This window comes from Mauremys reevesii, linkage group 4 (assembly GCF_016161935.1).
Source record: "Mauremys reevesii isolate NIE-2019 linkage group 4, ASM1616193v1, whole genome shotgun sequence".
Classification (NCBI taxonomy): domain Eukaryota; kingdom Metazoa; phylum Chordata; order Testudines; family Geoemydidae; genus Mauremys; species Mauremys reevesii.
In genome coordinates this window covers 98,316,001-98,342,802 of record NC_052626.1, presented here as the reverse complement: position 1 = coordinate 98,342,802, position 26,802 = coordinate 98,316,001, and the positions used below count along the sequence as shown (strand labels likewise).

Genomic DNA, 26,802 nt, shown 5'->3' with positions numbered 1-26,802 from the left:
GTGGCCATGGACTTAACTGTTGTGTCTGAGATACAGCCTCAGCTCTCCAGTCTAGTACAGCATGGTGAGAAGGGTGTGCTGACTTCAGAGACTAATGACTTGCCTTAAACTGCAGCGAAGAGTGTAAGCCTTGCTGACCTTTTGCTTTCTTGAACAACCTGAAAATGCCCATCATTAAGTGGCATCACCACATCACAAGAAGGCAGTTCTTAAAACCAGGAGACTCCAGTTCAGCCATAAGAGATGGAACCCAGTACTGAGGAAGCCTCACAAACTAAGGAATATTTTTACAATTTTTTTAAAGGGGGGGGAGAGACAACAATTAACCCATTAACACTAAACTTACTAACACTTCCTGCCTTTTATGCATTCCAGGCAGCAGGACATACAGGGTGAAAGCGCAACCCCAATGGACACTGCTAGCCAAAGAATCCAAGCTTGAGCGCAGGGAGTGGACACGGACCACAAATCTACATAGACAAGGACCGAAGAAGAATCTGGATTTTCACACAATGAGAGTTATTTCTGACTAATGTGAGGATATTTTTCCTCTGATTTCTTTCCCTTCTCCCTCAGATGAGGGACGAGCATTAGGTATTTTTAACCTTTTCCTCAAAGACTTTGTTCATTCTTTTTGAGAGCACACAATGAGCCAAGCTTAAGAGTTCAATAGGAATGAGCTTTATATACATCCACATATTTTGTCACACTCACACTTACCAACCAGTCCAATAATTTTATTAATGAAAAAAAGTATTTAAAAAATAAAACAAAACTAAGGGGGGAAAAGAATAGTCTCCTTTTCCTACTTGTAATCTTTCATATATATATCCAACACCAGTGCTGTGATAAATAGGAAACATTTGGCTTGTGTAATGTTTTGAAGAAATAATTAATTTTTGATACACTTCATTATCTGAAATAGTAATAAAAAAAGTGAAGAATGGTGTGACAAAACAATACCTATTTAGGTATAGGAGAATCTGGTTCCCTCTAGTGGTATGTTTTATAGTAACATTGATCCAGATTAGGAAAAAATGGATGTAGTGACAGCAGTTGTATGCAGTGTTGTTGTAGCCATGTTGGTCCCAGGATACTAGAAATATAAGGTGGGTCAGATAATATCTTTTATAGGACCAATTTCCATTGGTGAAAGAGACACGTTTTCGAACTTGTTTCCTTCACCAACAGAAGTTGGTCCAACAAAAGACATTACCTCACCCATCCGCTCTCTGTAATGAGAGCAGCACATTTTAGAAACGGAGGTATTTAGAAAAAAACAAAACAAAATGAACACTTTCTGCCTTCAGCACCAATACTTTCCATTGATGTCTGGAAGTGTGATATTTTCACATGTAATACTTTTTGTTAATTGAAGAAATCCCCTCATTTTATACGTTCACATCTGTTGATAGAACCTATGCTATTTGCTTCTTCTTTACACTTGCCTTTCTAGAATGAGACTCAACCAATCTAGATTAATAGCTCATGACAAACTGTTTAACAATACTGTACATGAATGCTGCTGAGTTTGCCTTAATGCTGTTAGCCAACGTTATTCTTGTCTACTCCAGAGTGCAATACAGGGTGGTAAGCAAAGTTCTACTGAGCACAATTTGGTGATTAAAAAAAGGATCTGAAATTTTAAAATTTCCTCTGCAAATAAACTAAGTTAAAAGTTTGTGCTCCCCCTTATTTCCTACAAACCTGGGAAAGTAATAGAAGGTCAAAGTCTTTCCCAAGTGATGACATTTGAAACCTTTCAGTCTAATGTCTGAAATAGACCCTTTCCCCAATTAACTACTGTTTGAGAATCTCTTGACAGGTCACTGTATTTGAATGGATGCATAAGATCATCTGATAATATGAATATATTTTACCAGAGATGTCATCATCTTCATTCCAGCCTGGACGATTCCCTCTTTCTTCCACTATTGTGCCTGTCTTCTTCTTTAATAAATATTGACGACCAATTGTCATCTTCCCTGCACGTTTGGCTCCTTTCACAATTGTTTTTGAGAAGGTGCTAGAATTCAGAAATAAATAACAATGCCTGATCTCAAAATGTAGGTAAAATACAACAGTTATATTTAACTCTCACTAATATTCAGTATCTGTGTCGGTATACCAAATACACTTTTAGGATGTATCTTCTCATTCACACAAAGGATGCTTAACAATTTTTCATTTAATTTCAAGAAAGAAAAGTGAGGTCAGGACCTCAGAAAATGGAGTCCTAAAATTTTAAATTCCTAGTCCTAGGATTTAGGAGAATGTGCTGGGGCTACACTATGCCAACTGTGTCCAATAGTAATTTTGTTGGAAATATAACAAATAAATCTTCCTGGTTAACAGACAGAAGACATGAAAAAAGAAGCCCCCCCTAAAAATCTCTGTATTCCAGAATTATGTTGGGATTCTAATCCATTGAGCCAACAAGACACTAATCAATAGAAGAACACATGAATTGCCACTCTGTAACAGACTAATAATCCACCTAGTCTAGTAAGGTGCCTAATAATGGAGTATAACATATTCATAGATTCCAAGTCCAGAAGGGACCATTGTGATAATCTAATCTGACTGCCTGTTTAACACAGGCCAGAGAATCTCCTCAAAATAATTCCTAAATCATATCTTTTAGAAAAAAAAACAATCTAAATTAAATATTGTCAGTGGTGAAGAATCCACCAGGATCCTTAGTAAATTGTTCCAGTGATTAATTACCCACATTGTTAAAACCTTACACCTTATTTCCAGTCTGATTTGTTGAGCTTCAGCTTCCTGCCATTGGACCATGTTTTATCTTCTTTGCTATACTGAAGAGCCCATTACTGAATATCTGTTCCCCATGTAGCCACTTATAAACTCTGATCAAGTCAGCCTTTTATCTTCTCATTGTTAAGCTAAATAAATTCAGCTCCTTAAATCTATCACTATAAAGCATGTTTTCTAATGCTTTAATCATTCACGTGGCTTTTCTTTGAACCCTCTTCAATTTATCAACACCCTTCTTGAACTGTGGACACCAGAACCGGATGCAATATTCCAGCAGTTCTGAATTTTTTTTTCCCCAGAGTCATTGCTTCCCAGGATAGAGTCCACCATCCTGTAAATACGGCCTACATTCTTTGTTCTTACATGTGTATGTTATATATAGCTGTAGTAAATATATATTATTTGCTTGCACCCAGCTTGCCAAGTGATCCAGATTGCTCTATTTTTGTGTTGCCTGTAATTTTCACCAGTGATAATTTTAGTTTTTTTTCCACGTCATTGATTAAAAATTTCAATAGAGTAGGGTCAAAAACTGATCTATGTGGGATGCCACTTGAAACACATACTCAATCACAATTTCCCATTTGCAGTTACACTTTGAGACCTATCAGTTAGTCAGTTTTTAATCCATTTAGTGTGTGCCATGTCAATTTTATATCATTCTAATTTTTCAACCAAAATGTTGTGTGGTGCCAAGTCAAATGCCTTACAGAAGTCTAAGTATTAACACGATTACCTTTATCGGCCAAACTTGTAATCTCAAATTAGTTTGACAAGATCTATTTTCCATAAAACCAAGGCATTAATTATATTACCCTTCTTCAATTCTTTATTAATTGAGCCCTGTATCAGCTGCTCCATTATCTTGCCTGGGCCTACAATTACCCAGGTCATCCTTTCTAACTTTTAAAAATATTGGAACAACATTAGCTTTCTTCCAGTCTTCTGGAAATACATCAGTATTCCAAGACTTACTGAAAATCAAAATTAATTATTCAGTTTGCTCCTCAGCCAGCTCTCTCAGAACTTTTGAATGCTTCGAATGGACCTGCTTCGAAGGAAGACTAAAAAACCCAAACTCTACATTACAGATCACTAGAACAACTGCACAATACCATCCCACGAGTGTAAATTTCTTTTTACCTATATTGGTAACCAATCCATACTCGGAAGTATGAGGAGCCTCTTTATATGTTGCCATAGAATTAATATAACTGCAGATGTTATTCATATAAATGCCCGACTGTATGCTTTGAATCTTATTACAGTAATTACGTCCATAATTTCCTAAGGCAAGTATTTCAACAGGTTAATTATACACTTTTACTACCAAATTCATACATATTTTTACACTAGGTAGCTTTTGTTTGGCATACCTATGTAACATGATTGACAGAAACTAGATAATTCAGCTTTATTGAGGACTACTTAAATGAACTTGCAATTTTGGAAAGCCATAAAAAATGACACAGAATTCAAGGCACTGGACTAACAGTAAACAAGAATATCAATAATAAATTCATATTAAAGAAAACAGATTATACCTTACCGAAAGGAAGTGTTCTTTTCTTTTTGCTTTGGCAAGATTATCTGCGGTGCAGTTTGCCCAGCTGCAAAAGCAAAGGTGCTAAAGATGGACTGGGGATAACGGAACTTCATTAGCTGTTTCCTAAATATTTCTACCACTTCAGGACTCACTTCCTCATCAAACGCTACTTTAATTAACTGCAAATAAAAAGACATAACACATTAGAGACTGGAAATAACTTAATACGGCAACTTTTGAGATCAAAGAAAATGAAAACGATCCCACAAAGGAAGTAAAATAATATATTAATAAATAAACAGAAATATGTATGTGTTACTGATTATGGCAATTCATTTTATCCATTTTTACTTTTTTTTTAAATTTTATATTCTAATGCCAAAATACTTCCACTCTGTGGTGTCTGGAATTCCCATAAAATTAAGACAAAACATCTGAGCAAATCTAAGTAGCAGCTTTTGCACTAACATTTCTACACTAGTTAAAACACTACCCATATTTTCTTGCTACATGGGATGGCAAGGGCTGGAAGAGCTCTGGTGGGCCAGGTCCTTGAGGCTAGACAGGACGACACTGGTAAAAGATTGATACTCTAATTTAAAGAGTCTTTCACTATACTATAAAATTCTAGCATTCAAAAATTACCACAACTATCCTTCCATATTTCATTCATTTCAATTCATTCCTTACCTTGCAAAGCCTAGAAAACTGTGCTAGTAGAAAAGCATGATAACCAAATCTGACCCTTGGAAAAGGAAGTGCTTTGCACTATCCACACTGATCTCTCTTTCCAGTCAAAATACGGCTTTTATACAGTTTAAAGGGAGCCCTGTCCCACAATTCTTAGGCAGAGGGATGATGGGCAACTCTTATATCTTGAGGATGAGTAATAAAGGAGAGGGAAAATGAGGGTCTGTAAAAGGGACAAAAGGAACTTCAATGGTGGGGGTAAACAAAATAAACATTTCTGAGGTATTTGTTATTTTAAAAGTCACAAGATTAAGTTACTTTTTATATGTCTTTTGTTTGCCGTACACAAGGCATATTTGATCCATCGTTTTCATTTCACTTACTTTAGTATTTTCTCTCCAAATGGCTAATAATTCTGTTGTTCTAGGACCTCCTTGAAATGAGGTCTTGAATATTCAGAGGTCACCCTGATATGACATTTTAAATACATTAAAATAATATAGCTGTTGCCATTCTCCCTCGATAGTCATAATTAATACACAAAGCAGAGAGGGGGTCTATTTCATATCATATTGAACTCTGGCTGTTAGAAAAGGAACAGAAAGTAAACTGTTTGCTGGTTGGTTTTGTTTTCATAACCTAAAACGAAACTATATTAAACAAAAGCAGAGATTATATTTGACCAGAATCCAGAACCAGAAACTTTGAGTTGTGTCTGCATTTAGCATACTATTGAAGGGTGTTAGAAATTTTATTGTTACTGTTAGTCTCCAAAAAGAGCTTTGGAAAACAAAAGGCCTCACAGTTACTGTTTTACTTGAAAGGCATATAAGAGTGACTCCTTAAATTGTTAATTAAATCCATTCATTTGTATAGGTTAATGTATATGAGAGGAATATTATGTTACACAGTGTCTGTTCAAAACACCAATAAGAAGAAATTGATGACATACTCCTAAATGAAAGACTCTCCATTTTATCAAATTGTGATTTTTTTTGTCCTGAATAAAGTAATGAACTTTTGTAGCAGTAACCAGATCTAGCTAAACATTTCATGTTCTGAAGCCACACACTACATAATTTTAATTCTATCGATTACAATTCTTGAAGATTTCTACCTTGCATTCCTCTTCCCTTCATTTAGGGCCTCATCATAGGCTAGATTACCTCATAGACTAAATTCACTGTAGGGGGCTCCCGACTCTGGGGAAAAAAATCTCCAGACGATTCCCATCCCTACAAACTGTCCTGTTCTACATGCCTCTGAGGAATAGCCTATGAGGCCTGTCCCTAAAGTGGTAAATCCTCAGGAATCTGTACAGATCATGGGGCTCCACCAAAGGTCAGTGCCACCTATGGAGAGGTCCTGTGCTTCTGGATTAGCTCTTGACCCTGGTGATACCAGGCTCCATTCAACTGTGCTACCATGGACTTCCTCCTGCCATGGAACCACCCAGAAACACTGGGTGTTCTTATTTTCTCCAGATAAACTCCACCAGGATGGAGGAGTTTTGATGTATATGCCTTTTGACCTCTCCAGACTCAATCTGCTCTTCAGCAGAGACTTTGGACCTAAAGACTGTCCTCCACAGGGGCCAATGGAAGGGTGAGAGGAGGAGTGAGACAAACAGGCAATGAAAACCATTTATGCTACAGTAGACATTGAGTGTATGTGTAGGAAACCACTTCCGGGTTCCTGTGAGATGCTGAGACCCTTCCAATACCACTGACTTCACCAAGAACTGAGGACACTCAGCTGCTCCCAGGGGCTAGGGTGTTAGCTGCGGCAGGATATTTTGATGAGATCATAATTTCAGGTGTTTTACAAAGCATAAAGAATAAAGCACTCCATCCTACCTGAAATGATGCTGAGGTGATCTGCAGTCCTTCCTGCATATTCTGTTGCAGCTGGTTCTGTATAGTAATCTTCTTCTCCTTCATAACAGATGCAATGGGAAAGCTCCGGATCACTGTCTGTTCTCCAGCTAAGTACCATAGAATCATTTACAGACACGTAAGGTCATGGAATCATATCTGATTTAGTTATATTTTACTTTGAACAGGTGTTAATGAATGGGTGCAAAGAAATGGAAAATAAGGCACATGATCTTGGCCAGAAGGCCATAACAATCCAGAATTCACTTTAGGCAAAAGGCTCTAAAGCAGGCGATAAATTCCCAAAATATGACATACAACCCAACATTCAGTTAACTAACATTCGTTTTTCCTATTTGACATTAATTAGGATGATTGGAAAAATATTTTTTCATTCTCTCTCTTTCTAAATGGTGGAAATGACAGAAAAAACTATTTGGTTGTAGTAGTAATCTGTCATATTACATTCTGAAGTTTATATATAATTGATATGCATTAGTTTCCTTATATAAAAACTATGAACTTTATGTATTTACATTTTTGGTTGATAAATGAATTTGTTTAATAAAGTAACTAAAACAGAGATTTAAAAACAAGAAAGTCTGATCTTTAGAACTACTATACTTCCCATGACATAATTAAACACAATATTTAATCCAGTAATGACTGTTGAGGGGGAAAACGTAAACTCCATTACACAGGGTTTTCAATACGTCCAAGATAATTGCTTTTTCAATTTCTACCATTCAGAGTCACTCCTTAGTTTTTGATTACTGCACTTTTATTAGTCTGTGCTATTTTAAAAAAAGTTTGAACGTTTGCAGGCCTTTGAGTTCAAGAATTTATCTCCCCTCCACTGTTAAAGTCCTCAACTACAAGCCCCCATCCTGACATGGCTCATCACTTGACATATGAATCCACTAAATGAGATTTTAATCTTTAGCCATTAATGATATTTTTGTACGTCTCTAGTACAGAGTGCACTTCTGTAGGTTTCAGGCCTGGTCTACACTGGGGGGGTTCGATCTAAGGTACACAACTTCAGCTACACGAATAGCGTAGCTGAAGTCGAAGTACCTTAGTTCGAATTACTTACCCGTCCTCACGGCGTGAGATCGACGTCCGCGGTTCCCCCGTCGACTCCGCCACCGCCGTTCATGGTGGTGGAGTTCCGGAGTCGACGGGAGCGCGTTCGGAGTTCGATATATCGCGTCTAGATGAGACGCGATATATCGAACTCAGAGAAATCGATTGCTACCCGCCAATATGGCGTGTAGTGAAGACGTACCCTCACAAATCCTCCATAAAATAGCATTTTACAGATGAGGACAGTGAGGCACAGAGAAACTAAATGACTTGTCCAAATCAAACAGCAAGTCTGTGGGAGTGCCAGGAATATACCCAAGTGTCCTGACTGCCAATCTTCAGCTTTAACCACTATACAACATTCCCTCACTCTTGTGATAACACTACTGAACTGTTTCACCTTGTGCACGTGACACCGTAAATGACTGCTTCTGTCTGCTTCTTGGAGCAGCTAGTCATGGAACCCACAAGAGGAGAGGTAATTCTTGATTTAGTCCTAAGCGGAGCACAGGATCAGGTCCAAGAGGTGAATATAGCTGGACCGCTTCGTAATAGTGACCATAATATAATAAAACTGTAACACTCCTGTGGTGGGGAAAACACCACAAAGGCCCAACATTGTAGCATTTAATTTCAGAAAGGGGAACTACACAAAAATAATATCCCTGCAAGTTGCATGGAAACTTTTTAAAGACACCATAATGGAGACAACTTAAATGTACACCCCAAATTAAAAAACACAGTAAGAGAACCAAAAAAGAGCCACCGTATCTAAACAACAAAGTAAAAGAAGCAGTGAGAAGCAAAAAGGCATCCTTTAAAAAGTGGAAGTTAAATCCTAGTAAGCAAAATAGAAAGGAGCATAACTCTGGCAAATGAAGTGTAAAAATAAAATTTGGAAGCCCAAAAAAGAATTTGAAGTACAGCTAGCCAAAGACTCAAAAAGTAATAGCCATTTTTTTTTAGCCTGCTAAACAACCAGTGGGGGGCCACTGCATGATTGAGATGCTAAAGGACAATAAGGCCATTGTGGAAAAAATAAATGAATTCTTTGCATCAGTCTTCATGGCTGAGGATGTGAGGGGAAATTCCCAAACCTGAGCCATTCTTTTAAGGTGACAAATCTGAGGAACTGTCCCAGATTGAGGAGTCATTAGAGGAGGTTTTAGAACAAACAGATAAACTAAACAGTAATAAGTACCAGGACCAGATGGTGTGAAATTGCAGGATTACTAACTGTAGTCTGTAACCTATCTTTTAAATCAGCTTCTGTACCAAATGACTGGAGCATAGCTAATGTGATGCTAATTTTTAAAAAGGGCTCCAGAGGTGACCATGGCAATTACAGGCTGGTAAGCCTGACTTCAGTACCAGGCAAACTGGTTGAAATTATAGAATCACAGATTATTAGGGTTGGAAGGGATCTCAGGAGATCATCTAGTCCAGCCCCCTGTTCAAAGCAAGACCAATCCCCAAATTGCCCTCTCAAGGATTGAACTCACAACCCTGGGTTTAGCAGGCCAACGCTCAAACCACTGAGCAATCCCCTCCTCCCTATAGTAAAGAACAAAATTGTCAGACACACAGATTAACATAATTTGTTGAGGAATAGTCAACATGCTTTTTGTAAAAGGAAATCATGCCTCACCAATCTACTAAAATTCTTTGAGGGGGTCAACAAGCACGTGGACAAGGGGGATCCAGTGGATATAGTATATTTAGATTTTCAGAAAGCCTTTGACAAGGGCCCTCCCTAAAGGCTCTTAAGCAAAGTAAGCAGCCATGGGATAAGAGGGAAGATTCTCTCAAGGATTGATAACTGGTTAAAAGATAGGAAACAAAGTGTAGGAATAAATGGTCAGTGTTCAGAATGGAGAGGTGTGTCCCCCAGGGGTCTGAACTGGGCCCAGTAGTATTTAACAGATTCATAAATGATCTGGAAAAAGGAGTAAACAGTGAGGTGGCAGAATTTGCAGATGATACAAAACTACTCAAGATAGTTAAGTCCCAGGCAGAGTGCGTAGAGCTACAAAAGGAGCTCTCAAAACTGGGTGACTGGGCAACAAAATGGCAGATAAAATTCAATGTTGATAAATGCAAAGTAATGCACATTGGAAAACATAATCCCAACAATACATATAAAATGATGGGGTCTAAATGAGCTGTTACCACTCAAGAAAGAGATCTTGGAATCACTGTGGATAGTTCTGTGAAAACATCCACTCAATGTGCAGCGGCAGTCAAAAAAGTGAACAGAACGTTGGGCATCATAGGAAAGAGATAGATAATAAGACAGAAGTTATCATATTGCCTCCATATAAATCCATGGTACGTCCATATCTTGAATACTGCGTGCAAATGTGGTCACCCAGTCTCAAAACAGATATATTGATATTGGAAGATTCAGAAAAGGGCAACAAACATGATTAGGGGTATGGAATGGCTGCTGTATGAGGAAAGCTTAATAAGACTGGGACTTTTCAGCTTGGAAAAGAGATGACTAAGGGGGGATATGATAGAGGTCTATAAAATCATGACTGGTGTGGAGAAAGTAAATAAGGAAGTGTTATTTATTCCTTCTCATAACACAAGAACTAGGGGCCACCGTATGAAATTAATAGGCAGCAGATTTAAAACAACTAAAAGGAGGTATTTTTTCACACAGCGCACAGTCAACCTGTGGAACTCCGTACCAGAGGATGTTGTGAAGGCCAAGACTATAACAGGGTTCCAAAAAGAACTAGATAAATTCATGGAGGATACGTCCATCAATGGCTATTTGCCAGGATGGGCAGGGATGGTGTCCCTAGCCTCTGTTTGCCAGAAGCTGGGAACGTGCGACAGGGGATGGATCACTTGATGATTATCTGTTCTGTTCATTCCCTCTGAGGCATCTGGCAATGGCCACTATCGGAAGAAAGGATACTGGCTAGAGGGACCTTTGGTCTGACCCAGTATGGCTGTTCTTATGTTAAGTATGAACAGAAAGCTCAAAGTATCTTTTTATTGTATTTTAAGTAAATAGGACCCCAAAGGCCTACTGTAACATGGGAACAATGCTAAATTCAATACCTAAAAAATCAGGTGGATATTTGAATTGCAGATAAATTAAAATGTAACATCAAAAATAAATATAATTATATTTAGTGATGAAGTCAAGAATCTAGGCACATGGTCTATTTCTGTACAGATGATCAACATGAATTAAATTAATACTTAATTGAATTCTTAGCAGTTTTTTGTTGGGTAGATCTGTTTTGATGGTCTTGCTTAAATAAACTGCAGGGCCAGTTCAAGGTCTCATATACCTGCCAGACCATAAATTATTGGACCGTACCTAATTGATCATGAGGAGTGCCTTTAAATATAATTCTGTATGTGGTAAGGAACAAGGCTCCTTCTGCTGGGAGAATGTGGGGACCTCCAAGCAATCCTCCTGTTGCTTCCTCTCTCCCGTCAGGATCCAGCAGCACACGGAGACCTTCACACACAAACTCTTCTCCTGGCAGCAAAGCTGGTCGCAGAATCTTAGGCTGAGGCCAAATATAAGAATTTTAAATGTAAGTGTAATGTACAGTATAACACTGGAATCTACCAAACTGGTATTTGACATGAAAAATTTAAATTCAAAACTGTTATGAGACTGACTCTGCGAGAGGCTGAGTTTGGACTCAACTCAGTGAAATGGGTCTTAATAAGTAGTTGGCATGCAAACACTTTATGTTCAGAGATTTGGCTCTGCTGCTTTCACAAGTTCATATGTCATGAGACCAAAGCCAAACAATTTATTTAACACTGGTGGAAAATTTCTTGATTATACTGTTCAGTCTCTTCATAATATTAGAAAAAGGAAGGCTGAAGCCACATCAAACACCTTTTATAATACTTACCTTCTGTATTGGTGGTAGTCTTCTACTCTCTCGATGGACGGCCTCCAGAGTCTCAATGTGCATTGCTACAATCCCTGGGAATCAGTGACAGCATAAATTAAACCTCAGACAATATAAGAAAGAGTAAAACAAACTAAATATAACTCCACTGTTTTGAAATCCTAGAGTTAAACTGTCAAGGAAAAACAGCGTAGATGTCATCAATGGCTATTTGGAATTCATCAATGATTACAGTCTAGGAAACAAACCCATAAATTATACTGAAAACAACAAACCAAAAATACACTTCTACTGGAAAATATCAGTTCCCAGAGAAAGAAGTGACAATTTTGCAAATTCACATTCTTTTTTAACCAGTTCTTACCTGGTATCATGCAATGAAGGCTCTTGATGTGATCCTGTGTAACTCCACTCTCTGTACATACTTTGTCTATAAACCTGGTGATGAAGCGCACAACTGCATTTGCAATATCATTGTTCTCAGAGTCTTCAAACCCACTTTCGGTGTCATAGCTCTCTGCAACACTGCCGGCAATACTACAGAAGAAAAGGAAAAAAACTGCTAGCGTAAAAAAATCCAGTTAGCTAACTATAATACACAGAGAATATCTACCATATAATTTTTGTCTAATGAGCATGCTGTATTCAGTGTAGCTAAATATATAGTCCACTTTGCCTCTACACTTCAATCACAGTTTCAGATACTAACAATATAAATACCAGTGTATGCTGGTGCCATGTCTACAATAGCACTCCCACTGCTGGAGCTACGCTGGTGAATAAATAAGGTAGAAAACTTTCCTAACAAGTCTAGTATAGAAAGGAACAGTTCCTTAAAAAGGAAAATCCTTTAAGTCTGGTCCCATGTTTCCTCTTCATTATACTTAGCATCATTCACAGTCTATAATCCATGCTCAACAAAGAGAAGGATACTGACCCTGTGCAGTAACTGTGGCTCTTCAAGATGTGCATCTCCGCGTGTGCTCCACCCTAGGTGTGCATGGGTCTCATGAGCCTCAGATTGGAGATTTTAGTTAGGAGTGCCTGTTCAGCCCACACATGCAGCCCATACAGTCCCATGCTCTGCACCGTAGCCATACAGAGCTGTGCAGGTGAACTGCCCTCAGTTTCTTCTGTACTGCCAAATTCCATTAAAAAGAACTCGGAAGCAGAGGAGATAAGGGCAAGTAGTGGAGCACCCTTAGGGGCACTGCTTCTCGAGTGTTTCTTGCTCTTTCTTGGCTATGGTGAACAGGTCTTCTGTGTGATGCTCCAACATCAAAATATGCAGTGGATTGTAATGGGCTCTATCTCCCATTTGTGATCCTGTGAGGCATGCCTACTGAGGGTATCTGCTGTGATGTTTTGCATGCCAGGAAAGTAAGCTGCTGAGATGCTTTAGATCTAGAATGCACCAATTCCAAAGCCTCACTGCTCCAGAGCAGAGAGAAGATGATCTTGCTCCCCCCTTGATGGTTGATATAAAACATGCACGACATGTTGTCTGTCATGATCTTCACATATTTTCCCTGATCAGTGGAAGAAAATGGAGACAGGCATTTTTGACTGTTCAGAGTTCCAGTAAGTTGATGTGTAGCATGAACTCAAGAGGTGACCACTTGCCTTGAGCAGTGAGTGTTTAGATGGGCTTCCCATCCCAAAAGGGATGTGCCCATTGTTATTATTGACACTGGAGATGATTGAGAAAAGGGGACCCATGCGAAAAATTTTAAGGGTCCTTCCACCAGTTAAAGGATTTTTTTCTCGACTGAGGGCATTGGGAGTATTTTGTTCAAACTCCATTTGCTTGGTGAATAAACAGTTCTGAACCACCCCTCAAGGCAGCACATATGCCTTATCACAAAGGTATCAGCTGCCACATGTCCCATGGAGACAATCTCTAGATCAGGGGTCCCCAACCCCCGGTCCCTGGCCTGTTAGGAACCGGGCCGCGAACCGAGCGCACACGGAGCTCTTGCGGGCAGCCCAGAGCCCTTTGAATCCTGGCGGTGGCCAGGAAGCAAAAAGTTCTGGGCTGCCCGCAGCCGCGGGGAGCCCTTTGAATCTCAGCCGCTGCCGGGAGTCAGAGGGCTCTGGGCTGCCGGCAGCGGCGGGGAGCCCAGAGCCCTTTAAATCCCAGCCGCGGCCGGGATTCAATGGGCTCTGGGTTGCCCGCAGCGGCGGACAGCCCAGAGCTCTTTAAATCCCAGCCATGGCCGGGATTCAATGGGCTCTGGGCTGCCTGCAGCGGCGGGGAGCCCAGAGACCTTTAAATCTCAGCTGCAGCCGGGAGTCAGAGGGCTCTGGGTTGCCCGCAGAGATTCCCAGCTGCGGCTGGGATTTAAAGGGCTCAGAACTCCCCACGGCTGTGGGTAGCCCAGAGCCGTCTGAATCCCGGCCCACTGCCGCTGTTTGCCCCCTCCCCAGACCTCTGCCCCAACTGCCCCCGAGGACCCCCACCCCCTATCTAACACCGCTGGTCCTTGTCCCCTGATACCCTTCTCCTGGGACTCCTGCCCCTAACTGCCCCCCAGGATCCCACCCCCTATCTAAATGCCGCTGCTCCTTGTCCCCCAATTGCTCCGTCCCAAGACCCCTGCTCCAACTGCCCCTTGGGACCCCAGCCCCTATCTAAGCCTCCCTTCTCCTTGTCCTCAACTGCCCCCTCCTGAGACCCCCCCAGCTTTCCCCCAGGACCCCACCCCCTACCTGTCCCCTGATAAACATTTTCAACATCCTATCTTTGTGAAGCAGGGTTTTCTGCAGTGACAGCAACCAAAACGAGATTACGGAGTAGACTAGACATAAGCAACACACTTCGGGTGTCACTGTCTCCCATCACCCCCAGATGGGACCGTCTAGTTGCAGGAAAACAAGCTCAGGGCTCCCACTAATTCTGCATTATGGTCAGTTGTATAATTATTTCATTATATATTACAATAATAATAGAAATAAAAGTACAAAAATAAATGTAATGCACTTGAATCGTCCCAAAACCATCCCACAGGTCTGCGGAAATTTTTTCTTCTACCAAACCGGTCCCTGGTGCCAAAAAGGTTGGGGACCACAGCTCTAGATCATGTCAGGGGGCTGATCTAGACTGTAGTGACCAAATTGGCTAGGGCTTTGAACCTGTGCGAAGTGAGGTATGCTTTGGCCACTACCACATTGAGGTAAGCGTCTATGAACTCCAAACTTTGTACTGGGGTTAAGGTGGACTTTTGGGTGTTTAATTGTAGTCCCAGTCTGAGAAATAGGTCTATGGCCCTCTGAGTGGCCAGTGAGACTTCATTGTAGGAGAGTCCCTCGAGCAGCCAATTCATCAAGGTATGGGAAAATCAGAATTCCTTGTCTGTGAACATGAAGAGCCATCACTGAGAGAAATTTTTAGAACACTTTGGGTGCAGAGGAGCGACCAAATGGGAAAGCCTTGTATTAAAAATACTCTTGACGGACAGCAAAGTGTAGGAAACTTCTGCGGAAGGGGTGAATCGCTGTATGAAAGTAAGTAGGTCAAGGGCCGAGAACCAATCCCCTTTGTCCAGTGATGGAATTATTGCTGCAAGAATTACCATCTTGAATTCTGAATCTTTGCAAATCTGTTGAGTAATCTTAGATCCACAAAGGGTTTCCAGCCACAATTCTTCTTTGGAACCAGGAAGTACCTGAAATAAAACCCCATCCCTCTGTGTTGCATAGGAACTGGTTCTATAGCACCCAAATTCAGGAGGAAGTCTATTTCCTGTCATCAGAGGTGCTTGTGAGAGGGGTCCCTGAAGAGGGATGGGGAAGCGGGGTGGGATGGCTGGAGGGAAGTAAAGTGAATGGAGTATTCTGTTGAAATGATCTCCAAAGCCCCCATGTCCATAGGGATCTGTTCCCAAGCTCAGTGGAAGTGAGAGAAATGGTCACCAAAGTGAGAGAGACATACAGATTGCTGAAGTAGGTATGAGTGGGGATAGTAACTGAACACCTTGACCACCCTATCAAAATTGATGTGACAAAATTGTGGGCTGTCAGGTCAATGCCTGAGAAATAGGTGGTCTCTTCTTTTGGAACTCTTGTTTCTTATGCTGGCATCTGTAAGGTACTTGGGAGGCAAGTAGGGTGACCAGATGTCCTGATTTTATAGGGACAGTCCTGATTTGTGGGTCTTTTTCTTATATAGGCTCCTATTACCCCCCCATCCCGTCTCTTCCTGTGGATCGGACACCCTAGAGACAGGTTGGTCGGGATTATCTGCCCTTCTCCCAGCGAGAAACACTAGGGGCCCTGTGGAATTGTAGTTAAGCTGCTCAAGGGTCCCAGTATAGCCAATGAGATGGTGCATATGGCATGGGTGGGAGGTGCCCAAAGGTGTCCATACCAATGGGATGGAGTATGAGATGTCTTTCAAGAAGATGTTCTGATTCCCTGGAGGTCTCAGGAAAGAAAGTCCCCTTATAATGGAAAGGAGAGCCAAGGACAGAAATCTGGGAGACTGATGAAAAGTCCTCGTCATCTTCCTCATTGTCACTTCGTTAGGGAGAGACACCCTTAGAGATAGGTGTAGACTCCATCGGTACCAGGCAAATGTCCGGAGAGCAAGAGGTCCTCAATGTCGAGAATGAGTGGGTGCCGAACAAAAGAGATTCAGATGTTTGTGTTACTGCCAGGTCCCCCAGGAATCAAAACTCTTGCAGTACTGAAACATTGGTTGGTGCCAAAAAGGCAGCCTAGGCAGAAGTAACTGTGGCAGAGGGAGTTAATGGTACTGAAGGTCTTATGCAGTATGATGACTGACCAGTAGGTGTTGTCTGGTTTTCTGCAGTGCCAAAATGCTAGGTACTGAGGGCCTGGTAGACTCTGTCAGTACCAGAAGAGCTGATCATCTTCTCCCTGCTGCTCCAATCAACAGACAGTACTGGTCTTCCGGAACTAGAATCCTTAGAGTCCTTGGCCATGCTGGTGCTCATAGTACCTGAAGAACCTGCAGCCACGTGGGTACCAAGCTGGAGACCGATAGGTGTTAAAATGGTTGTCTGAACCGGAGACAATCTCTTTGAGGTAGATTCTCTACCCAGAGGGCATGAAGACTGCTTCCTATAGTCCTTTTGAGAGGATTCCAGAGACAACTTATTCGATGCTCAAGAGAATGCACTGAGGAGGCTGAGGCAGCTGACTTGCTTGAAGTTCATTGTACAGGGTGGGTTCCCTTGGTTGGGGTCAGAAGCTGGCTAGAGAGCTCTCTCCATCATGAGGAAACATAACTGAGGTTCCTGTTCTTTCTTGCTCTTAATTATAATTGACTCCCCAAGGCAACGGACACGCTGGGAATGCCTATCACTCACCAGGATCACCTTCCAGCATGAAAGACAGCATTTCCAACCAGGAGAACTGGGCATGCCCTCCAGTATTTAAGTTCCCCTGAGAGGCAAAAAAAGCTAAAAGGACAACGATCTTTACACTTATAATTATAATTAACTCTCTCTCTCTCTCCCCCCTCCACCACTTCCCCCCCACTCTATAATATTTAAAAAAAAATAATTACAACTAACTATTACAAGATAACACTAAGGACTAATGTTAACTAACTAGTAGATAAGAGAAAGGTAAGCTCAACTTGGACACTGTTGAGGTGCCATCACAGGCCGAGGTGGCTGAGAAGGAACTGAAGGTGGTTCACTTGCACAGCTGCATATATACATGGTGCAGAGCATGCGGCTGCATGGGTGCATGCCTGGGCTGAATGGCACTGCTACCTAAAATCTCCAATCTGAGGTGAATTACAATTCCAAAGGTACTTACTTTTACATTGTTACAGAGGTTGTTACCATAGGACGTGAACTCCATTACTGTAAAGTACTCCTGTGTTTAATTTTTATAATACAGTATTTTTATTAAAAGGACCGAGTTACATTCCACAATTGCTTACTACCAAACCATGTCTTTTCATTTACGTACCTATTTGTGACAATGCTGTTGCTTCCACTCTCCCAGTCTCCTGTAGCTGATGTTCTCAATAGTTTGTTTTTACTTGTGTCCAGTGGCACTAGCAGGTAGACCATGAGGTTAGCAAAATGAATTGCCTGACTGAAAACTGTACTTTCCTCATTCTGTATCAGCTCCTGCTGAGTTTCTTTATTGAGTGTTGGCCATAAACGCAACTGCTCAGCAGCCAGGTCCATGGCTGTTTTTTCCTGGTCCAGACCTACAGAATTTTTCTCCTAGAATAAATATTACCACAAACAATAGATGATAGAGTTATATTACTAACATTAAGAAAAGAGATATTAACATTAATTCCAAAGTGTTGAACTCTTCATTTCATTATATAAAATGTAAAAAAAAAATTAAAAAATCTAACACTTATATCTACTTGTAATAGGACTTAAGGATTGCATCATTAAGTGAATTAAGGTATTGTACTGAAATAATGCAAATAGCATAGTATAGCCAAGTTCAATTTAATAGTTTAATTCAGTTCTAGTGTTTTCTAGCCCATACCATCTTTGTGTATTCATTTTTTGCTGAGTTGGGTTTAACAGTCTATTATATAGATTTTCCTTTCAGCTTGCAGAGTCTTAACTCAGGCAGAGATCAAGCTTGAATTGGATGGAGAAATAAGAGGCAACTAATTGCCTGACAGATGATTTTGTCTAAAGTCCTATGGCGTTCAGGTGAGGCTTGTGTAAGATATAAATAAAAAATGGTTACTCACCTTCTTGTAACTGTTGTTCTTCGAGATGTGTTGTTCATGTCCATTCCAACCAGGTGACTCACAAGCCAAAGTTCAGGAGGTGGGGTTAGAATCATCCACTGATTGGATCACGGCTCGTCCAAAGGCCGCATCGTCTCTGGCCTGCTGTGTGATAGCATAGTGCTTCATAAATGTGTATAGAGGACCACGTCGCCGCTCTGCAGATCTTCTGGGTGGGGACCTGTGCCAGGAATGCAGCTGAGGAGGCCTGAGCCCTGGTGGAGTGAGCAGTGATCGGTGGAGTTGGGACTTTCGCCAGGCCATAACACTCCCGAATGCAAGACGTGATGCACGACGAGATGCACTGGGATGAGACGGGGGGCCCTTCATCCTCTCCGCCACCACTATGAATAACCAGATGGACTTTTGGAATGGCTTAGTTCTCTCTATATAGAAGGCCAGCACTCTGTGGACATCCAATGAGTGAAGCCTTCACTCCCTGTCACAGGAATGTGGATTAGGATAAAACACTGGGAGGAAGATGTCCTGGTTAATGTGAAACTGGGAGACAACTTTAGGGAGAAAAGCCGGGTGTGGTCTGAGCTGAGCCTTGCCCTTATGAAATACTGTGTAAGGGGGCTCGGATGTAAGTGCCCTGTGCTCCGACACTCTCCTAGTTGAGAATATTGCCACCAGGAATGCCACCTTATAAGAGAGAGAAAGCGAGGAGCATGTCACCACTGGCTCAAATTGGGGGCCCATAAGTCTGTCGAGGACCAGGTTAAGGTCCTAGGCTGGGGCAGGCTGATGAGTTTGCGGGTAGACCTCGTCGAGGCCTGTGAGGAAATGGGTAACCATGCAGCTCGTGAAGACCAAGAAGCCATCTGTGCCCAGATGGAAGATGGAGATGGTGGCCAAGTGGACCCTTATTGACAACGAGGACAGAGCCTGTTGTTTAAGATGGAAGAGGTAGTCCAGTATGAAAGAGACTGGGGCGAGCGTTGGTGACTGATGCTGCTGCTGCTCCGACTAGAGAGAGAACCTCTTCCACTTGGCAAGATACGTTGCCTTTGTAGAGAGCTTCCTACTGCCAAGGAGAACTTGTCTGACTTGATCAGAACAGGACAGTTCCAGAGCATTTAGGCATGGAACATCCAAGCTGTGAGGTGGAGCGACTCTAGGTTTGGGTGCCGGAGGCAGCCGTGATCCTGCGTGATCAGGTCCGGGACCAACGGCAAGGTGAGTGGGGTCACCACAGACATTTCTAGGAGTGATATGAACCAGTGCTGGCATGGCCATGCCGGAGCTATCAATATGACCTGGTCCCAGTCCCTGTGGACCTTGAGGAGCACCTTGCAGACCAGCGGTATTGTTGGGAAAGCATAGAGCAGACGGTCCCCACACAGAAGGAGGAAAGAATCCACGATGGAACCTGGCCTGTGATTCATGAAGGAGAAAAATTGTTGACACTTCCTGTTGCTGCGCGTGGCAAACAGGTCTATCTGGGGAAAGCCCCAGAGATGGAAAATTGAGCTCACTACGTCTGGCGAGAGGGACCACTCATGGCCGTGAAAAGTTCAGCTGAGGCTGTTCGCCAGCTCGTTCTGCACCCCAGGAAGGTATGAAGCCTGCAGGTGTATCGAATGCTCTACACAAGTCCTACAGCATGAGGGCTTCCTGGCACAGGGGAGAAGCGCATGCACCCCCCTATTTGTTGATAAAAAACATCACTGTGGTGTTGTCCATGAGGACTGATATTCTGAAAACCTGGCATGCCAGACGCACCACTCTCAGCTCTCTGACGTTGATATGCTGAGTGAGGTCTGCCTGAGACCAGAGGCCCTGAGTTCTGAGGTCTCCCAAATGTTCCCCCAGCCCAGACCCGAGGCATCTGTCACTAATGAAAGGGATGGCTGGGAGCTGGTGAACGGTACTCCCACACAAACCACCTGTGGGTCGAGCCACCAAAGGAGGGAGTCCAGTACAGGATTGGGCAGTGTTACAATGCTGTCCATAGAGTCCCGGGCCGGTTGATAAATCGATGCTGGCCATGACTGAAGTGGGCAAAGTCTGAGTCTGGAATGCTGTATTACGTAGGTGCACACAGTCATGTGCCCCAACAGTTTCAGGCAGTTCCTTGCTGTAGTTGTAGGGAACTGTCTGAGGGCCCCATATGATGTCCCCTAGAGACTGAAACCTCGTTTCCAGGACCCTGGCTTGGGTCGAGTCCAGCACTGCACCTATAAACTCCTCTGCACCAGGGACAGAGTAGATTTGGCGTAGTTGAGAAGGAGACCTAGTTCGAGGAAGGTCCTTCTTATGAAGCTGACCTGGTCCTCCACTTGGAATTTGGAGTGGTCTTTGATCAGCCAGTTTATTCAGGAAAACCTGAATCCGGTGCTTGCGGAGGAACACTACAACAACTGCCATGCATTTGGTGAAAATGCGAGGTGCTGCTCACAAGCCAAGAGGGAGGATGGTAAACTGATAGTGGCTGTTGTTTACCACAAATCTGAGGTAACGTCTGTGAGGAAGAATTGTTGCTATGTGGAAATAAGCGTCTTTAAGTCAAGGGTGCCGTATCAGTCTCCTGGATCCAATGAGGGGATAATGGAAGTCAGCGAGACCAGGAGGCACTTGAGTTTCTTTACGAACTTGTTGAGCTGCTGCAGGTCCAGGATGGGTCTGAGGCCACCCTTGGCTTTCAGTATTAGAAAATACTGGGAGTAGAAACCCTTGCCCCTGAGAAACCTCTTCCACTGTCCTTACCGAGAGGAGGGAGTTCACTTCCTGAATTAGAAGTTGCTTGTGAGAGGAGTCCCTGAAGAGGGATGGGGAAGAAGGGTAGAGGGGTGAGAAGGCACAGAATTGGATGGAGCACCCAACAGTCTGAGGTATACGGGACCAAGCATGGGGATAGATGGGATGAAAAGGTAAGAGGGGATAGATCCAGATTCTGAACTGGTGAGCTGTCCTTGACCATACCTTCAAAGGGAGGGTGGGTCTGGGGCCGGCCGAAGGCTTGGGCTGACCAGAGGCTCTGCCCCGAGGAGGAGTGCTGCCTCCTCCTACTGCTCTTATTCCTCTTACGAGGAGCGTCCTGGTGGTTCTGAATCTGATAGAACCTAGGGGTAGGCTGAGGTCTGAAATGCCTATGCTGAGTAGCTGGTGTGTGAAGCCCCAGAGATAATAGGCTGGCCTTCAAGTCCTTCAGACTATGAAGTCTCTTGTCCATTTTATCAGAAAACAGGGTTGAGCCCTCGAAGGGGAGATCCTGGATCATTTGTTGGCCCTCATGTCCAGAGACCTGTAACCAGGAGACCCGCCTCATTACCACCCCCGTGGCCAGTGTGCGTGAGGCTGCATCCGCCACGTCCAAAAGCCACCTGTAGGGAAGCCTGGATGATCATCTTTCCTTCCTCCACTAGTGCAGAGAACTCCGCGCAAGAGTCTTGTGGCAGGAGCTCCACAAACTTGGCCATTGCAGTGCAGGTATTGTGCGCATATTGTGCTTATGATGGCCTGCTGGTTTGCGATGCAGAGCTGTAGGCCCCCCCGTTGAATAGACCTTCCTGCCAAACAGGTCGAGTTTCTTTGCCTCCCTATTTTTTGGGGTGGGACCTTGGAAGCCATAAAGTTCCCGCTGATTGGCTGCATCAACCACCACCAAGTCAGGGAGTGGGTGGGTATATAAGTGTTCATACCCCATAGATGGTACAAAATAGTGGCCTTTGTTTCTCTTGGCCGTAGGGGCCAGAGAAGCAGGGGTCTGTCACAGGGATTTAGTGGTATTGACTACTGTCTTTATCAGTGGCAGGGCTACCTGCGTTGGACCCGAGGGTGCGAGGATATCCACGAGTGGGTTCGACTCCTCCATCACCACCTCCTCTGCCTGTATGCTCAGCTTTGGGCAGCCCAGCGCAGGAGCTGCTGGAGAACCCGATTATCCTCCAGAGCTGATGCCGCTGATGCCCCCATGACTGATTTATCTGGCAAGGATGATGAGGAGATAACTGGCAGCGTACCTTGCTCACTGCCTTCAGCACCCTTTGGGTCACTTGGCATGTGGTATTCGATGGGATGCAGTGCCGGGGCCACTGGAGGGGGGAGTCTCGGTGCCATGGTTGGTGCAGGAGCTGCTAAATCCAGTGGTGCTGACCTCGTTGACACTGGTGGAGTCAGAGCTGAAGCCATCGGAGCTGTTGTTTGTAACAGCGGGGCCGGTACTTCGGTCGGCAGTGCCACTGCTGGTGGTGCCGGCATTGCTTGAGGTGGAACAAAAGACACCGATGCCAACCGGGACCTTGGACCTGACCCTGGCTCTGGTGGTATGCCCAGGGTGTCCAAAAGGGCCATTGGGATGATGGCTGCCACTGCTGCAGCCACGGTGGAGTCAGAGCTGAAGCCATCGGAGCTGTTGTTTGTAACAGCGGGGCCGGTACTTCGGTCGGCAGTGCCACTGCTGGTGGTGCCGGCATTGCTTGAGGTGGAACAAGAGACACCGATGCCAACCGGGACCTTGGACCTGATCCTGGCTCTGGTGGTATGCCCAGGGTGTCCAAAAGGGCCATTGGGATGATGGCTGCCACTGCTGCAGCCACGGTGCCAGGTAGGGCTGGTGGCTCCCGCGGGATCTGGATCTCCTACTCCTGGACCTGCTGGAGCGATAGGAATCCGCCTCCGACTCAAAGGTCTCTGAGTAGGAAGACCACAGAGGAGCTGTGCCCTGGGCTGCCAGCAAACAGTGCTGAGAGGCCAGGGATTGGTGTGGCTCCCCTATGTGTACGGGCCGTGCCAGGGAGAGGTGTGCCAGAGATGGAGATCGGTGCAGTATCAGCGCTGGTTTGCCCCTAAATTGGAAGTAGGGCTGCACAGTCACTGGCGACTTGTCCCTCCTCTCTGGGCAGGTAGGCACTGAGAGGTGCATCAGGTCCATGGCCGCCTCAAACACCTCCAGTGTCGATAGGAGCTGGAGGTGGTTGCCTTGGCAATCTGGGGTTCGAACTCGACTGGACCCTAGCCTATTCTTCTTTAGCGGCACTGGGGATTGAGATCGGTGCCGCACTGAGGATGGCTTCTTATGCCCCAAGCCGAGACAGTGCCAAGGGGGACTGGGGTCCTTAGGTGGCACCAGTTCACGCACCATCGGCACCGGAGTACTGCGTACCGACGAAGAGGTACTCAGCGCAGGTTTAGAGTAAGCGGGGTCGGAGTGTGGTCGCAGCGCCGCCTCCATTAGCAGGATTTTAAGTTTCTGCTCCCGGTCTTTTAGGATTCTGGGTTGGAAACTCTTACAGATCCTGGAGCTTTCTCTCTGGTGGCTCTCTCCAAGGCACCACAGACAGGAAGAGTGAGGGTCACTCTTGGACATAAACTTGCCACTCCTCACAATGTTTAAACCCTGGAGGTTTGGGCATACCCCAGAGCTGAGAAAAACGTTGTTGGGGGGGAAGCCTCCCAAACAAAGCTAAACTATTAAAACTGTATCTAACTACTAACCAACTAAAGAACTATTTACACCATATGTATACGAAAACTACAGAAGACACTGCCAAAGCGCTTGCCACAAGAGCAAGCGATGTTCCAGCTAGCCATCAGCGGTGGTAAGAAGGAACTGAGTGGGTAGGTGTTGGCAGGGCGCTATATTGGGAATCATGAAGGCGTGACTCCAGGGGGTGCCCAGGCCAACCTTACAGATGCTGCTAAGGGAAAAATCTTCTGGCTGGCATGCATGCGGTGCACACACACCTGGTTGGAAAGGACGTGAACAAGCACTCGAAGAAGAATTTATAGCATAGCTTAAATGTTCATGTTTTCACACGCTGGATTCCAATTCAAGCATTTGCTCTCTGTAAACTCGGTAGATGGCACGTAGGCTAATTATATGATAGCCTGAGGAAATTCAAATAAAGACATCTGGTAGCTGATATCACGTATCCTCATTTAGCTGAGGATAAAGAATTAAAATAGCAGGGATGTATTCTATGTGGAAAAAATTTTCCAAGTAATTTTCAGTACAATTATGCATTATTTGAGAATGTGAATATGGGTGTCTGCATGTGCCTCCTCCCCTACAGTACCTTCCTTCCCACTGCAGCTTCCCACACACTGCAAGTGGACAAGGGACTTCCTCATTCAGCAACTTTTCCCACCCTCCTGACAAACCACATGACTGAGGGTGCCTTCTCTGCATCTCATTCTTCCCAAGCCCATATGGTAATGTGGAGCTACACGCTGCAGCTCTCTCTCTTCTCATCATATGTCCCTGGTAGTACTTATCTCTCAAATCACATGATTAGGAATGGTGGTTCTGGGAAGTTCACATAACAGAATAGGATAGGGATGGCCCAGTAGATCATACCTGGCATGCTGATACACAGCTTGGTGGAACATTCTTATTTTAGTATTTTCTGAATGAGCACATCATTCACCCATTCTTCCACCCACTTTCCCCCAGCTGGAACAGTGAATTATGTTGTTTGGGAGATACAAATGATCTGAAGCTAAGGGAGCTCAGTGCTGATCAATTGACAAGGCTAAAACCTGTTTTCCTGCTTAGCAAAATGTCTCTGGAATGCAATATAAAGTTTGCATACTATAAATTCACTAAAAAGGACCTTTTTTTGCTTAGGAAATTAAAGGAAAATATATGTTAGTGGAATGTTAAAGTTGAAATTCAGAACTTTCCTTCATACCCGGGCATAACTCCCTGTGATGGAGACCTTTGGGTATCAGGGAGTAAAAAAAAAATATTAAAGTTTGATTATTTGTTATTAATCTGCACATAAATCAAGGGCAATATACTGTAAAGTATGTCCACAAGTTATATTTCACCACTTTTTCCCCATAACTTCGATAAATTTCAGATGTAGATTATGGAACAAAGTTAATAACGTATCTATTTAATGTGGCAATAGTAACAAGAAAACACTAGATTTGTAGAAGTGGAGAGAGCAATAAACTTACATTTTCATGACTTTTGTTGCATGTAAAATGTCAACCACTATACTGCAGTAACATTGTTTTTTTGCACTTCATTTATTTTATATATTCTCTTACCTTTTGCTTCAAACGTATTGTATGATTGTCTTCCCTAGCTGTAAGATAGAGGGAACGAACTTGATTTTGCACATCACTATAAAATGTGGTTTCCCAAAACTGTTGGTTAGTCCATATAGAGTGGTCTTGTACACAGGTGTAAGCAAACTGACTAACTCCAGGTGCCAGTTTCTGAAAGCACAGAAACAAGAATATCAGCTAAAATAACCATCAATGTGTATATTGATATATTTTTACAACAGTGGAATATGCAGGTTCAGTACACTTTATCTATCAGAGTTTTGTTTACTTTAAAAGTTGTAGTCAGATAAGATCCATTGCAATGTATCCCTTCAGATCTATAGTAACACGGGAAAAAGAAAAATTATTTACATGTAATTGTGCTTCTTTGAAGATATCATCTCAAAGGATGATTCTCACTCTAGAGTCTCGATCTGCCAGTACAAGACAGGGCCTGCTTGGGTTGCACTGGAGGCAAGACTCATGAGTGAAAATCCTGTGATGATGGTAGCTTTAAAGAATATTTTTTAATACAAAATATAGCTTAGTTGCCAAACAGTATGTAATCTTTCACTTTTTATTACTGATATTCTAAAGCCATACAGTATGAATAATGGATCATCAAAGAAGTGTTAGGATATTCCTTCATCCATGTAAAGTTTATTCTGTACTTTATGTATTTCAGAGTAAGAAATGCAATCATGTAATTTCAAATAACCAATATATTAGCAAAATATCAAATTTCCAAATAAAAATCATTGGTTTGACACTGAACCGTATTCTCCTGGAGTAATGTGATGGAGAGCATTTGGCCTTTAAGGCTCCATCCTGGGGGCCCTGTGGTACTACCTCACTTTGCCCCAAGAAGCAACGGGTTGAGAAGAAAAGAGCAACGAAGATGGGTCCTCCAGATTTGCTTAAAGAGGACTCTTCAGAGCAGCCATTTTGAAAACCACAAGAGACCTGGTCCTCAAAGGGCTAGAAAAGCTAGAAACACTTAATCAGGATCCTGGTGGACCATAAAAAAAGGAGTTGCCTGGCCTTAGCAGTTCAGTTTCTGACTGGGACCAGAGGAGTGAAGGAGGGTTCTCCTCTCAGGCCAAAGGAGCCAACTATTAGACAGATTTATAGCTGGCTGAACTTACATAGCTTGGATTGTAGAGAGAGAAGAACCAGAAGACACTGGCCCTGAGAGAGGGC

General features: G+C 43.3%; 1 protein-coding gene across 3 annotated transcripts in view; it reads right to left on the bottom strand.

Moving 5' to 3' along the window:
- Positions 1-26,802, bottom strand: part of SBF2 (SET binding factor 2) — a 599,778-nt gene that overhangs the window by 87,080 nt on the left and 485,896 nt on the right. For all 3 annotated transcript variants that reach the window (XM_039537930.1, XM_039537931.1, XM_039537932.1), the window contains exons 18-25: positions 25,603-25,773; positions 17,808-18,070; positions 12,229-12,401; positions 11,865-11,938; positions 11,312-11,507; positions 6,871-6,998; positions 4,328-4,503; positions 1,881-2,026 (exon numbers count right to left, since the gene is read on the bottom strand). In XM_039537930.1, coding sequence (XP_039393864.1) covers positions 1,881-2,026; positions 4,328-4,503; positions 6,871-6,998; positions 11,312-11,507; positions 11,865-11,938; positions 12,229-12,401; positions 17,808-18,070; positions 25,603-25,773 — 1,327 coding nt within the window. The remainder of the gene's footprint in view (positions 1-1,880; positions 2,027-4,327; positions 4,504-6,870; positions 6,999-11,311; positions 11,508-11,864; positions 11,939-12,228; positions 12,402-17,807; positions 18,071-25,602; positions 25,774-26,802) is intronic.